Here is a 14416-nt window from a genome sequence, read left to right as displayed (position 1 = left end):
GAAATAAATTAATTGGCCAACTGATATATATATAAAAAATTAGCCGGGCATGGTGGCGCATGCCTGTAGTCCCAGCTACCCGGGAGGCTGAGGCAGAAGGATCACTCGAGCCCAGGAGATTGAGGTTGCTGTGAGCTAGGCTGATGCCACGGCACTCACTCTAGCCTGGGCAACAAAGCGAGACTCTGTCTAAAAAAAAAAAAAAAAAAATATGTTTTACTATAAGGTGCTGCTTTAGAGCTGGCTGAGAGTTTTATATATGGTATTATCTTCCTAAAATCCTAAAAATTCTCTATTTTGAAACGCATTTGGCCCTACCAGTTTCAGATAAAAGAGTTTGGGGACATTACTAGAGCTTCTCCCCTCCCCAAATGTCAGTCATGTTAAAAAAATTATCAAATTTTTGTTCAACTATTTTATTCAAGGCTATGATGAATCACTCTTATATCAAGGACCAAAAATTTTCCACAGTGAGCAAAAGAGTATTTAGCAAGTGATTACCTATCAGCAAATCTACCCTTATGCTGTCAGACATATTTACAAACCTTAACTTCCTTTCAATATCAGGCAGGATTACCATCCAACCAAAGCCTCAATCCTGGCACCTGCCACTAGATTACTCATTAGTATTAAGTGCCATTAGAGTTGAGTGGGTGAATAATGAAAAGCAGTTGACTCTGCTTTTTATTAGCAGCTCAATTGTGTTGCTAGTCATCTGACTCACCAGTCCATTCATCAGTATGAGACACTCATCAGAACAGTGAGCATAAATTTTTATTTGCTCTATTTTTCCTTTGTTAGTCAAATCCATCAGTTCACAGGCAGAGACCATGGCAATAGCAAGTATACTTATCATTGCAAAGGCCCCATGGGTACAAGAGCCTTAAATTACATCCTAGAAAGTGAAATTGTGTCAACTATGCCGAATTATCATATATATTTTTCTCTCTGCAACTGTATTATGCTTTCCAGAATCAGTTGATTTTACAGATAAATAGCTTTTGTGATTGTATTATCATCATCCATCAACTGAACAAAAAAGTGTGCCCAAAGTACACTGCCACAGAACAATCATGGTTGGCCATATTAGGTCAGCTCTATGACCTACCTGACTCAGTGCCGTCCCTCAAGCAATGACTGATGTTTTGGGAGAATATGGTTGTCTCCATGACCTCAGGCACAAAAGGCTAATACTAATCCCCAAAACATCATAGGTGGCCGGGCGCGGTGGCTCACGCCTGTAATCCTAGCACTGTGGGAGGCCGAGGCAGGCAGGCAGATCACTCAAAGTCAGGAGTTCAAAACCAGACTGAGCAAGTGAGAGACCCCATATCTACTAAAAATAGAAAGAAATTAATTTGGCCAACTAAAAATATATAGAAAAAATTAGCCGGCCATGGTGGTGCATGCCTATAGTCCCAGCTACTCGGGAGGCTGAGGCAGAGGGAGGCTGAGGCAGAAGGATCGCTTGAGCCCAGGAGTTTGAGTTGCTGTGAGCTAGGCTGACACCACGGCACTCACTCTAGCCTGGGCAACAAAGTGAGACTCTGTCTCAAAAAAAAAAAAAAAAAAAAAAAACCAAAATCATAGGTACCATTAATGTTATTAAAGACTTATTCTCCTCTGATTAGTCTAAGCACTTTCTAACCCTATTTATACTCTCTCTCAGAAGTAATGAATTTTATAATCTTGCTATCTACTTTGTATGGCTATTTTTTTCCTAAACTTAAAAGGTCAGGATCTATATTCTAGAACAAAAATAAATAAAAGGGTTACCTCTCTGTTTTGGAAGACTATGACTGAATAATCCAATCTGTTTGTAAATTCTTCTACTACTTAATAATTGTGGTTATACATCTTTGGATTTTTATCAACTCCTATGCCTTTTCTAAGCCATTATAATAAGTCTTGCAATAATTCTCCAACCATGACTGTTATGACTATACATTTTAACCAACTGTTGTGTAATTTTACCCTGTAGTTTAATACAATGTTCATAGTTAAAAATAATCTTGGCCCTCTTGTTATGACAGGAGGTCCTACGGGCGGGGGGGGGGGGTCCATCCATCATCTGGGGGCAAATGTATCTTGCTCTGTAAATCTATCTTGCCCTTACTCAATAAACCAAGTTTCACACTTTAAAAAATCTTCAAAATTAGCATAAAATAAAGATTACTATAAGTAGTAGGGCAGTTTTAGAAAGAGGTAAAACATATTATATTAAATATAACAGTGAAATCCAATTCTCCTGCTTGGGAATCCAAACCTATGTGCCAAAACAGCTGATTTCTAGAAAATGCAAGGATATCATCATTCTCCCCAAAAGTTCAAAACCTAAGACCATAAAATTCTGCATCATCTATCAAATCAAAACATGAAGGATCACATTTCCCAATTATGGGCCATTCTATCCATCCCAGGTTAATACCTTTCATGCAAACCTTTATTCAATTCAAAAATATGCCTGGAACTATAGGGGAAAGAAATTAATAAAATCTTTATCAACAAGGAGCTTACAATCTATGTGGAAAGACAAGACACACACTACATGCCAAAACAGTAACAAAGAATTTTAAGAGAAGTAGATGAAGGCCAGTCGCGGTGGCTCACGCCTGTAATCCTAGCACTCTGGGAGGCTGAGGCAGGCGGATTGCTCGAGGTCAAGAGTTCGAGACCAGCCTGAGCAAGAGCGAGACCCCATCTCTACTGTAAATAGAAAGAAATTAATTAGCCAACTAATATATATAGAAAAAAATTAGCCAGGCATGGTGGTGCGTGCCTGTATTCCCAGCTACTCGGGAAGCTGAGGCAGCAGGATTGCTTGAGCCCAGGAGTTTGAGGTTGCTGTGAGCGAGGCTGACGCCACGGCGCTCTAGCCTGGGCAACAAAGCAAGACTCTGTCTCAAAAAAAAAAAAAAAAGACAAGGGAGGAGGGCATTGTAAACAGGGGAAAATAGTATGAATAAAGGTAAGGAGATAAAAATGAGTAAGATTTTCCTATAAAACTATTCCTCCTAAGATGGCATCTATTTCCTGCCTTTCCTCCTAGAGTCCCCCACCCTGCCCCCACCCATAACATCTACACACATACATACACATGAAGTAAAATCAGGTCGATAAAAACCTACAGTTCTCAATTGCCTCTCAAATTAAATTCAAACTCCTCAGCCTCTCTATTCTTTCCAAATCTTCCAATTGACTCTCCTCTACTACATTCACTTCTTGTTACTACTTGACTCACCACTTCAGCCAAGGAAGTCTACTTGCTATTTACCTTCCTACAGAATGCTTAGGTTATAAGCACCCACTCAAGGAAATCTTCTGATTAATACTCTCCAACAATAATCATCCAAGGAACTTATATCTTTTTTTTTCTTTATGGACTAGGTCCTATCTCTTATTGTAACATATTATAACCCACAAATTTTCCCTGAATTCCTAACAAAGCATTGTACACATAATAAGTACTCAAATATTTAAATGTGACATCTGCACAGCAACCTTAACAAAAAGCAGAACAGAGCAGAATAGAAATATATGGTTTTCTATAGTTCAGCTGTATAAATGAGGCTCACAACAATAATAAATAACATGACAGTAACACACGATAGTCAAGATGCCAGCTCTCAATTCCGTGCATCCACAATCAAAGCAGAAGCAACGATTCAACAACTTATAGATTCAAAAACAGAGCCACTTAGAGCAACTCAGGGTTTATAGCCACTATACAAAGGACAATTTTATACACAATTCATAAGACAGATTGCTGGGTATAGGAACTCTAGGGAGCCATGATGTGAAAGAACACCATGTGCAACGGCACCTTCAAATACGATGCAGTAAAATTTTCATGAAATTATTAAGCCATCCAACATTATGGAAGACAATTCAGAATGTAAAAAAATGAATAGCAATGTCTTAAAAGTAATTTCTATAATCAAGTCACAAAGAATAACTCCCAAACTGACATATTAACTTAAAAAGATAAACAGCTGAAAACAGGTTGCCAAGAATACTACCTTACCAAGAATACTACCTTAACATCTTACTTTCACTGCTGCAAAACCAAAATAACCTCTGAGTTTCCTTAACCATTTTTCATAGAATGCCAACTACATCTATGATCCAGGCCCGCAATGCACTAAAGATGCATTTAAGCACCGTCAACAAGAACACAACATAAGGAATAGACTCAAAGAGTGTCAGTCCCAAACTGACAATGGGCATTTGACACAAAGTTTAAATATAGTTAACAGTAAATATCCTGAAATAAATTAAAGCATGATCACTATGGTGTATTTAGGTGAAATCAAGGGAGTTTGCACAATCCAATTTTCATTCTTACTAGTAAGAACAAAGAAATAAAGTAACACTTTCCACTGTAAGAAACATAGAACCAGATAGGAACACACAGGCCATTCAATGCCTTCAAGAGGTAATCCCATGATTTATTTTAGTACTGTCTCACTTCTTTGGTAGGGCATGAAGATGAGCTTAACAGGTTAGATACTAAATAGCATGGTTCCATCTCCCACTTTAGTTTCTCCTTCTCAACATACTCCTACAATTTGGTATACTGTCAGTAGCAATGACTGCTCTGTTACACAAGCAACTGGAAAACTTGAGCCAAGAGGATCAGAGTTAAAGTTGGTAAGGACCGCTGCTGTGTAAGAGGGTGCAAATGATTTTACACTCAATCAACAAATGAAGAGTGGAAACGACCCTGATTAATAAAGGGAAAGAACTTACTGTGACAACCGGGTATACACAGGTGAGCCCTGAGCCTTGGGAAGAATGAAGTCCAAGCCCCAGTGGCAGCACATACCTAGGGAAACCCTGTGGTTTCCCTAAAACTTTCTGTGGGTAACTAGCTAGATAGTACTGCAATAAAAATTACAAAAAGTCACACAAATTTAGATCTATATGCATTAAAAACTATTAAAAAAGAAATGAATTCTTTTAAAAAAAATTTTAACCCTCAAAATTAACTGAAAAAATAATTGTTAATAAACATCATGATGAAAAGTGATTTCAGATCTTTAAGCAAACTAGTAAATTAAACTTCAATTTCCTCTCCACTCCCACTGCTTCACTTGACTAGCCAAAAAAAAAAAAAAAAATTAAAAAAACAAACAATTTCCTAACCTATAAAATGGAGATTAAGGGACAACAGGCTATGATCAGTGGTTTTCAAACTGTGCTCAAGGGCTGCCTAGAGAGGTGGGTGCCCTCTGGGAACATCATTCCAGTTTTATCTTTTATTTCTTTTCATTTCAACATTTGCTTTGAAGATATTCCGACTCAGGTTTTAATATCCACTTCACCATTACTAGCTATATGATCCCAAGAAAGTTGCATAATCCCCGAGTCCTTGCTTTTTTAAATTGGTAAAATTGTCAATAATACCATCTACTTTGAAGGATCATTACAAGTATTAACTAAGACCAATCATCTGAAGCCATTAGCACAGTGTCTGAGCACATAGTAGACATTCAATAAATGGTACCTATAATAGTTAATAATTATTAACCACTTCTAGGTTGGTTGCAAAACTGAATGTCAACAACACGGCTTGGGAATATATTCTTAAACTTTTTCTGGATTCCTATAACCCTTCACTTTATCACTTACCTCTTAAGTTTACATTTATTTTCCCTAAAGTTTTGAGGGCAAGCCTTATGTCTTTGTATGTCTTTCAGAGACCCTAATCACAGTATGTACTTAATGTCTGCCAACTGGGCCTCACTTGTTCCCCAGAACACATCTGCAACTTAGACCAAAAAAAAAAAAAAAAAGATTAAAGAATAAAGAGTCAATCAAAAGCCTGGTGGAGATAGTATCACCTCAATTCTACCACTTCTAATTATGTTGAAAAAAAAGAACACGATATTGAGGACCAAATTTTACAGCCTAGCTTCATGTCACTAATCCATATATTGGCATTTTGTTTTAACTATATTATAGGTTAAGACCCTATATCCACCATTCCTTGAAAATCAATTAACTGCTGCAAACACTTATCAGAATTTATCCAAAATTAATCACAACAGTGCAAAGAAACAATGTTATGTGTCCTATGCTTTATGGGCATTATAAAAAAATTGATGAGTTTCTTGCAGTAAGAACAATTTTTATGCTTTTTAATGTAACTTGCTAGAAAAAAATGAACATAATGGCAATTTCATCATTTTAAGTACATAAACATTTCTAAACTCTTGACTTTATTCCATACAAAAACCTATTTCAATGTCTGAAGTATCAAACTGTTTTCTTTCTGGGTTTCTGTGAGGGGAAAATAACCATTAAAAATTTTACTCACAGGATTGTACTGAAGAGCAGAGACATAAGCTTGTACTGCCCCTTCCATGTCACCTGCTGCTACCAAGGCGGCTGCCAGGTTAATATAACCATCGATGAAATCAGGTTTGAGACGCAACGCATGTCGATAATGTTCAATTGCTTCCTGCAACTGCCCTCTTTCCTTGTATACGTTTCCCAAGTTTGAATAGGCTTCTGCCAAAAGGGGATTCTGCTTAATTGCCAGGGTGCTAAAGTGAGCAGATCTGGAAAAGGTGAAAAGTGTTGATGCATGGGTATGCATGTTATAGAAAAGAAGGTATGGCCCATATGCAACTCAGTTTCTGAAGATCCTATTGCTAATTACATAACAATACATTATCTTTTAACTAGTGCATAAAAGGGAACATTTTGGAAATCAAAGTTTTTCGAAAGTGGAAGTATTCCAGATTTCAAATTGAACAGTTTTTTCTTATGAGATAAAGTTTTTCCTAGAGTTAATATTACAAAACTGCCACACTAGAAATCATGATCAAGAATGAAAATGCTATGTGCATGAGTCTCACTTTCCAGTTGTTAAGATTTAATGACAGGCATTTTTAAATGTCTAAATATGCCAGAATAACAATTTATTAAAAAGACAAGAACACAAATTCTTCCCTTTTGACTGATTCAACTGATTAACTAAAAGCAATACACTGTAACAATTTAATGACTCCATTTGCAATTTGAACCACACATGCATCTCCTACCATAGTATATACAACCATCATTTCTGAGCATTTCAGTCCCTCAAGCTTGACAAGTCTTAAAAGGTGAGACTGGATGCTCAGATGTACACCAAGAATAATTTATTATGTGAACTGAGTTTATAAAGTAGCAGACCCAGGTGGAAAAAAATCTAGCAAAGGTTTCTAGTCATACTGATAATGTAACCACCACCACAAAAGGAGGGGCAAATACTGACAGCTGGGCATGTCACAAGTGGGCAAGAGAGAAGACGTGGTTTGGTTGTTCAGTTGAAACCCAGTACTGGAAAAATTTCAGTTCAAATATTTAAGTATCATTTTTCAAGCTCAGCAACCAGAGGTAGCAATCACCAGCAGGTACCCCCCCATACACACTTCTCCTACCTGTCCAGCCTTCGACACTGGAAGTGTATAGATGAAAGTAATAAAAGCACACCAGTATTGTCTGGCTCTTGTCTCCAGAGCTGCATGCAGTGTCTTTCAGCTGCCTCAAAATCTCCTGCCTGATATTCTCGATGTGCCAACTCAGCTAACCCTTGGAAGGAAAGCATACGTTTCGTTGGTTCTGGAGAATCATCAAAACATTTGAGGGAAGGAGGGGGGAAAACAAAAAGTTAGAAATGCAAACCAAAAAAATGTAAAAATATGGTATATTAAACTTAAAGATGAAAATGCTTGAAATTATGTAAAGCACTAGAGTGTTCTGCACGTTATTTATATCTCCAAGTTAACATCAGGTGCAGAATTGGCATTTTTAGAATTCACCCATTAATACTTTCCCTCAAACTAGAAAGGAATATTAACTTCCAAATGAGATTACATTTAATGAGCAAAAATACTTTGTACTTTTAAATTATAAATCATAGACAGCACCTAAATTCACTGAGCTCTATACACATGATTTGTGTAAAAAAAATAATAAGATAGTACCTAAAGAGTCACTGAACATTATTCTTTATACTTTAGTTAACATACAGAAACAAAATATTAAACATGTGATTTGCAAGGTCACAACGATTTAAAGTCAGAGTAGCCTACTGAGAAACTTAATATCCTGTACCTTGTTCTCGGTTGGATCTGTGGCAACAATCTATCTCTTAACCTCAGTGGGGGCAGCAGATGCGTTTTTTAACTCTTGAAATTATACTGTTTATATATTTCTTAAATTTTTATTTTTTAAAAGGGCAACACTAGAAACAAGCCCAAGGGAAAAAACCTAAAAGTCAAGGTGCTATTTTTAAAACAGCTGATAAACAAGATGAATTCATTTGTCCAGAGCCGAGATATTTAAAGGGGTCATCAAACATTTCAAATAATGACCCAAGATTATATTGCTCCTCTACCATCCCCAATTCACAAAAAGACCAAATTAGCTAAATCCCACCCTTGCTGGTTTAGCACTAACCTTTTCCAAAGAGCTCTGGCACTGACTAAAGGATAAAGACCATAGCAACCAATCCTACATAAACCAAGCAGCTACCTGCAACTGCAATGGTTAAAAAAGTAAAAAGAACAGGAAAATGCTGAAGTATAAAATATTTGATAAAGTGCAACAGAATAAATAAATGTAGTAGGTGACTTAATTCAGATACATAAAGGGTATTAAGACCAGAGAAGTAAAAAAACTAAGTTTCAGTTGCAAATACTTAAAACAGTGATACATTACTGGGAATTCGACCACAGCACTTTAAAGGGTTGGAATAGGAAACCATGGACAAATTATTTAATTTCACCAAGGTTACAGTGACAAGCTCAAATTTGAGCCTAGCTCCCCAATCATTAGGGCTGATGAGTATTCTAGATACTCGGGAAAGCAAAGTAAATTTCCTGACAGAATGCACAGCTGACCACGAACACAAAGAGCAGAGAGATTTGCATCCAAATCTGGGGGAAGTTATAGCTCTAATAGAAACTAGAAAATAACATTTTAGACAAGTCTCCGTTACTTCCTAGCTCCTTATTTTAACACGGTACTTTGTCGCTTTTCAAAGCCGTTTATCTGTCATTTTAACACTTGAAACGACAAGTTTCTCAAAATATCACATAAAAAAGTGCAAGCTACGAGCCCAGGAGTTCGAGGCTGCAGTGAGCTATGATCGCGCCACAGCACTCCAGCCTGGGCGACAGAGGGAGACCCTTTCTCTAAATAATAAAGAAAAGGGAAACCTGATACGGAATCTTAAATCTTTGAAAAATCACGGGGACCGGGGTGCAGGGGGGCGGGGAGATGAGTACGTAGTAATTATTAATCCCACTCCCTACAATTGTGAATAAGATACTACTGACGATTCACCTGTAACAGCACAAAACAGCAACTAAAATCCCTGACACATCTCAAGTGAGAAACAACCAAAAAATAACCTCGCGGGAAACCTTAGAACCGCAGCTTAATTCCCCACCCCCTCCCGCCCCAAATAGCCTCAATATGGAAAGGCAGCTGAAGGACACTCCTATAATTTGGTTGTTTTCTAATTCTTAGTACCAAATGCTCGCGACGGAATTGTCTAAAAGGGCAACCCCTTCTACTTCTGCAGCTACACTCCAGTTGCTTTACAAACTCTTCAAGCAGGGATGGAAACTTAAAAAAAAATATATACACCCTATGAATAAAGAGATACCGGGCTAAAGAATGGGGATGGAAGACCCAGAGGCGGCGGCGGAGGAATACATGGAGAAAAGTAACACAAAGCGAGACTTGGGCGGGCGGGCAGGGTGGTCAACGCCAAAGCAACAGCACCAGGGTGGTTTCTCCCCCAAGGATAGGAAGTGGACCGTAGGGCTGGCAACCTCGCAAAGGAAAGGGTGTGGTTCCCCGCGGACATGCAGGGAGGGAGGGAAGGGTGGGAAATCCAGGCTGGAGGCAGCGGGTGGAATTGGGCGATGGCAAAGAGAATCCCTGGAAATTTCCAATCTCAACGGGGACCGCTCAACCGAAAAAAAAACACCAGAAAGGCGCTGCCCAGCGAAGTGCCGCTTAATGTCCCCGCTTCCCGAGGTTACTTGTAGCACATCGACGAGCTTTTGCTAGTCCTCGGGTGATGCAAAGTGAGGATATGGTTACATCGGAATGGCAACCCCCGCCCTGAAATAGCAGAGAAGAACCCAATCTGGCTAAGGGGAACGGGATGGAGGAGGTGGAGGGAAAAAAGAGGCGGCGACGACCTAGAATTAGGGGAGAAAACGGTTGCGAAGGAGAGTGAAAGGGCAGGGATTCCAGTGCAGTCCATTCCGAGGCATTCTAAGCGCGCACGTGTGGTACAAGCGTCCCGAGAGAGTGGAAGGCGACGTATTTAGGGAGTAAAATTAAAAAAAGGCAAGAAAACAAGCAAGAAGCAAGCAAGGAGGAAATGTTCGATGAGCAGACGACAGCAGAAAACCCGAACAGATGCCAGTAGACCACGAAAAGCTCAGCAATGTCACCGATGTAAGGGGGATGGTTAGAGGGAAGGGAATGATGAGAAGTAGAGAACGGCGCGAGACCCCCAAAGGGGCGCCTGCCTAGGTAGAGCGGGACACCAGTACCTGTGCTGTCGGCCACGTTGCCCACGGAAGACGCCATCTGGAGCTTCTTGAGAGAGCGAGAAGGAGGTGATTGACTGCCGCTGCCGCCACTACCGGCAAGAACGTTCCTGGAGGTAGTAGTACAAGGGCAGCAGCCGTACCAGTGCTTGGGAAGGCTTAGGCGGCGGCAGCAGTTACAGGCTTCGAACCTTAGGAACTCTAGTTGGCCATCTACCTCTCACGGTCTTGAAATGGCGGCGACGGCTCCTCGGCCGAACAACACGAGCCGGAACTACTTTCTGTTACAATCAAGTACCCGCGCGGAGGTATCCCGGTAACCAAAGCTACCAACAAAATGACTACAGTATAATCAAAGTCGCAGCTCTTGTGTAGCCTTCCGCGCAGGGCCCATTGCGACAAACACGGTGTGTTGTCAAGAGCGCATGCGAGTAACCCTGTCAACCCGACTCCCGGTTAGGGCACTCTCTGGGACTGGAGTGCCCAAGTTTCTTAAAAGTGTAGCCGAAGAGTAAAAAGAAACTTCGTACACAAGACGGATACATTTTTGCCACAATGGTAAAGTATACTGGTGTTTACCTAGCCAATAACGTAGACTTTAACATAAATGCCAAAAGTGTCTAAAAAAGTTTAATCAACTTTTGTGTGTACAAAAATGGATAGTTACGAGGTTGATGGATCAATTCAGAGCGAGTAAATTCAAATGATTGTATTTCAAAGACAGAACTGTTATTCGAAACGATGAGGGAGAGCATTCCGATTTGAACACGTGTTAATTCTGACTCAGGCAAATTTGATTAAAAAAAAAAAAGACTGATAGTTTCACGGGGCCAAATGAATCCAAACATCTCCGATTTGGTACGAATGGCCGGAAATTTCAAAATCGTTTTGGTATTCAGTAGACTTCTGCGCATAGTAACAGGGCAAATGCCCAGAGTTTGCATTCCAAAGGCAGCCATAAAAATGTTAAAAATGATTCGCATTCATCAAAATCCATGACTCTTCTCTGAGCTGTGACTTCATTTCCACCAAATAGCTCTGCAAATTGTCACAATCGGTGATTCCATTGAGCTCAAGGCAGTTCAACAATGATAAATGAATTCACTTGCCATCTGCCTAAACCACATATCTAGATTGAGTCAGGAATTGCCTCCACTTTCTTGAACAAATCAGTTATGATCCTGCAGTTTCAAGTCCACTGTTCAGACATCTTGTCACATTGGTATTAATTTATACCTCATTTCTTGTTCCAGAAAGGATTTAAGGTAGCTTGCCACATCAGCACAAAATTATTATAAGCCACTGGAAGCTACAAATTGGCTCTCTCACAGCCTTTTATTTCAAAAAGTCCTTGATCTGCTTGAGTCTGCGAGTTCCAGACCCCCTCTCTACAAAAACAAATACATTAGCTGGGCGTGGTGGCAGCGCATATACCCCCAGCTACTCGGGAGGCTGAGGCAGGAGGATCGCTTGAGCCCAGGAGTTTGAGGTTGCTGTGAGCTAGGCTGACGCCACAGCACTCTAACCCAACCATCAGAGCAAGAACTTTTCCCAAAAAAAATTAAAAACAAAAAAGTCCTTGACCTAAGAAAGCATGTCAGTTAATTTTTTCAAAAAGTTTCTACTACCTAGCCCTTTGACTACGTTTAAAAAAAAAAAAAAACCAGGCCGGGCGCGGTGGCTCACGCCTGTAATCCTAGCACTCTGGGAGGCCGAGGCGGGCGGATTGCTCGAGGTCAAGAGTTCAAAACCAGCCTGACCAAGAGCGAGACCCGTCTCTACTATAAATAGAAAGAAATTAATTGGCCAACTGATATATATATATATATATATATATATATAAATTAGCCGAGTATGGTGGCACATGCCTGTAGTCCCAGCTACTAGGGAGGCTGAGGCAGGAGGATCTCTTGAGCCCAGGAGTTTGAGATGACGATAGGGCACTCACTCTAGCCTGGGCAACAAAGCGAGACTCTGTCTCAAAACAAACAAAAAAAAAAACCACAACAACAACAAAAAAAAAACTAATGCAATACGTTGTCCAAGAAAAGAAAAAAAAGGAAAAAGTAATAAAGTAGATAAAAAAAGAAAAAAAAACCTAAGTTCTTAACTTCTGCTTCAATTTCTTTGAAACAGTGAACAAACTCTTAATTATGGATATGAGCACAGAGAAGATTCACAATACTACTCCATAATCAAGAGTCACACCGTGAAAAAGACAAAGTTCACTACACCACAAACTCCTAGAAATTAGGCACCAACCTCTTCCTGTGATTTGATTTAACTAGTAAAACCTCACCCCCCCCACCCCACAATTACCCACCTGTGGTGAATAAACTCAGCTTTTTGACTTTTAGACCAGACTGCTCACATGCCACTGGCAGATGTTAGGCCTTACTGATTAGTGGGTGCTAGCGCTAATTAAGTAAAACTCTTCTTATTGTTAAATACCAGGTCAGGCTCCCAGTCAGACAAGGTTCCTTATCTTGAGAGAAGAGTCACAGGATATTGGTATTATGATACATTTTGCTGCTATGGGAAGCTGGAAGGTGGGGCTCACAGTGGCTCGACAAGAAAAAAGTCCTGTTGGACCCTCAAGAACCCAGTCCAGGTACCCTCCAGAAATATCACCTAGGGGGTTGAGTTTGAAGGACTTATTCATCAAACATACCTTCTTCAGCCAATCAACTGACATTTACTAGCACCTCTATGTGCAAGGCACTGTCAGAGGACAGAAAAATGAACAACACAAATCCTCACCCTCAAGGAACTTGAAGCCTAGTTAAGGAGACAGAAAAAGCCACTAGAGAACAAGACAGAAAAGTATTATTTAGGTGATAAGATACATTACTGCCTATGAATATCTAGGGAGAAAACAATCTCGTCAAGCTGGAGGGAGGGTGTCGAAGGCGGCTTGATCTGGGCATTGAAGAAGGTGCTTTTATGTGTTTTTCTCTTTCACACTGATTTCTGGTTATTTTTTTTTCTTTTATGTGCAACAATTCTAAATTTAGAATCATCTATAAATAAATCAGCTGCTTCTTCAACCCCAAACTTTGCACCCTAATAACACGACCAATGGTGCATTAGTTTTCTGCTGCCGTTTCACAAATCACCAAAAATTTAGCGGCTTGAAACGCACGTTTTGCAGCGACAGTGCCCGCGCGGAGGAGGGAGCGGGGACCCGCGCTGCCGGCCGCCGCCGCGCCGCGGCCGCTGGAAAATGGCTCCAAAGGTTAAATGAAGCTGAAAAAATACACAGCTGCAGCATCGCGGGCTCTCCAGATGTGACGGGATAATATTCCGGAGCGCAATTGATCTCCCTGGATTAAGTAACCAATCACAATGAAGGAAATTAGTCTTAAAACCTTCCAGAATTTTTTTTTAACCTGAATAAAAGCAAACAAAAAACTGATTGCTTGGTAGTGCAACAATTTAGAAAAGATGAGTCCTTATTTGGTAGCTGCTCTGCTAAAGATATGGCCTATGGCCGGCTGTGATATCAACAGTGAAGATGAATAAGGTGGAAAAATAGATCAAAGAGTGAAAGCCTAATGGGTACATTGAAAGGCAGCTTTCTGCAAAACAAAAGCAAAAAGGCAAACTAAGCACACCCTCTGTGAGGTCTGCCAGCTGAGGACAACTTTTCCTTTCCTCAGCACCAATAGTCTTTAAAGCTATGAGAGCTCAAAGACCCTAAGAGCTATTCTCTCTGTAATCACTATTGTCCTCACTTTGGCTTATTGACCTAAAAATTCTAAGGAGACCCGGCTCACAATGGAGGTGAGAGTCAAAGCTTTGGTTCATTCTTACACTCCAACCACGTCCAGCACGGAATGATGTTTGAAAAG

General features: G+C 40.0%; 1 protein-coding gene across 2 annotated transcripts in view; it reads right to left on the bottom strand.

Moving 5' to 3' along the window:
• OGT (O-linked N-acetylglucosamine (GlcNAc) transferase) overlaps positions 1 to 10845 on the bottom strand; it is a 40375-nt gene extending 29530 nt beyond the window's left edge. Inside the window, exons 1-3 of one of the 2 annotated variants that reach the window (XM_012736183.2) lie at positions 10569 to 10845; positions 7431 to 7611; positions 6320 to 6563 (exon numbers count right to left, since the gene is read on the bottom strand). In XM_012736183.2, the coding sequence (XP_012591637.1) occupies positions 6320 to 6563; positions 7431 to 7611; positions 10569 to 10605 (462 nt within the window). In that variant the 5' untranslated portion in view covers positions 10606 to 10845. The remainder of the gene's footprint in view (positions 1 to 6319; positions 6564 to 7430; positions 7612 to 10568) is intronic. The other variant, XM_012736184.2, reaches the window with a different exon arrangement.
• Between the last annotated feature and the right edge of the window lie 3571 nt (positions 10846 to 14416).

Source organism: Microcebus murinus, chromosome X, assembly GCF_040939455.1.
Source record: "Microcebus murinus isolate Inina chromosome X, M.murinus_Inina_mat1.0, whole genome shotgun sequence".
Classification (NCBI taxonomy): Eukaryota; Metazoa; Chordata; class Mammalia; order Primates; family Cheirogaleidae; genus Microcebus; species Microcebus murinus.
The sequence above is the reverse complement of the archived record's forward strand: the minus strand, read 5'-3'. Positions and strand labels throughout refer to the sequence as shown.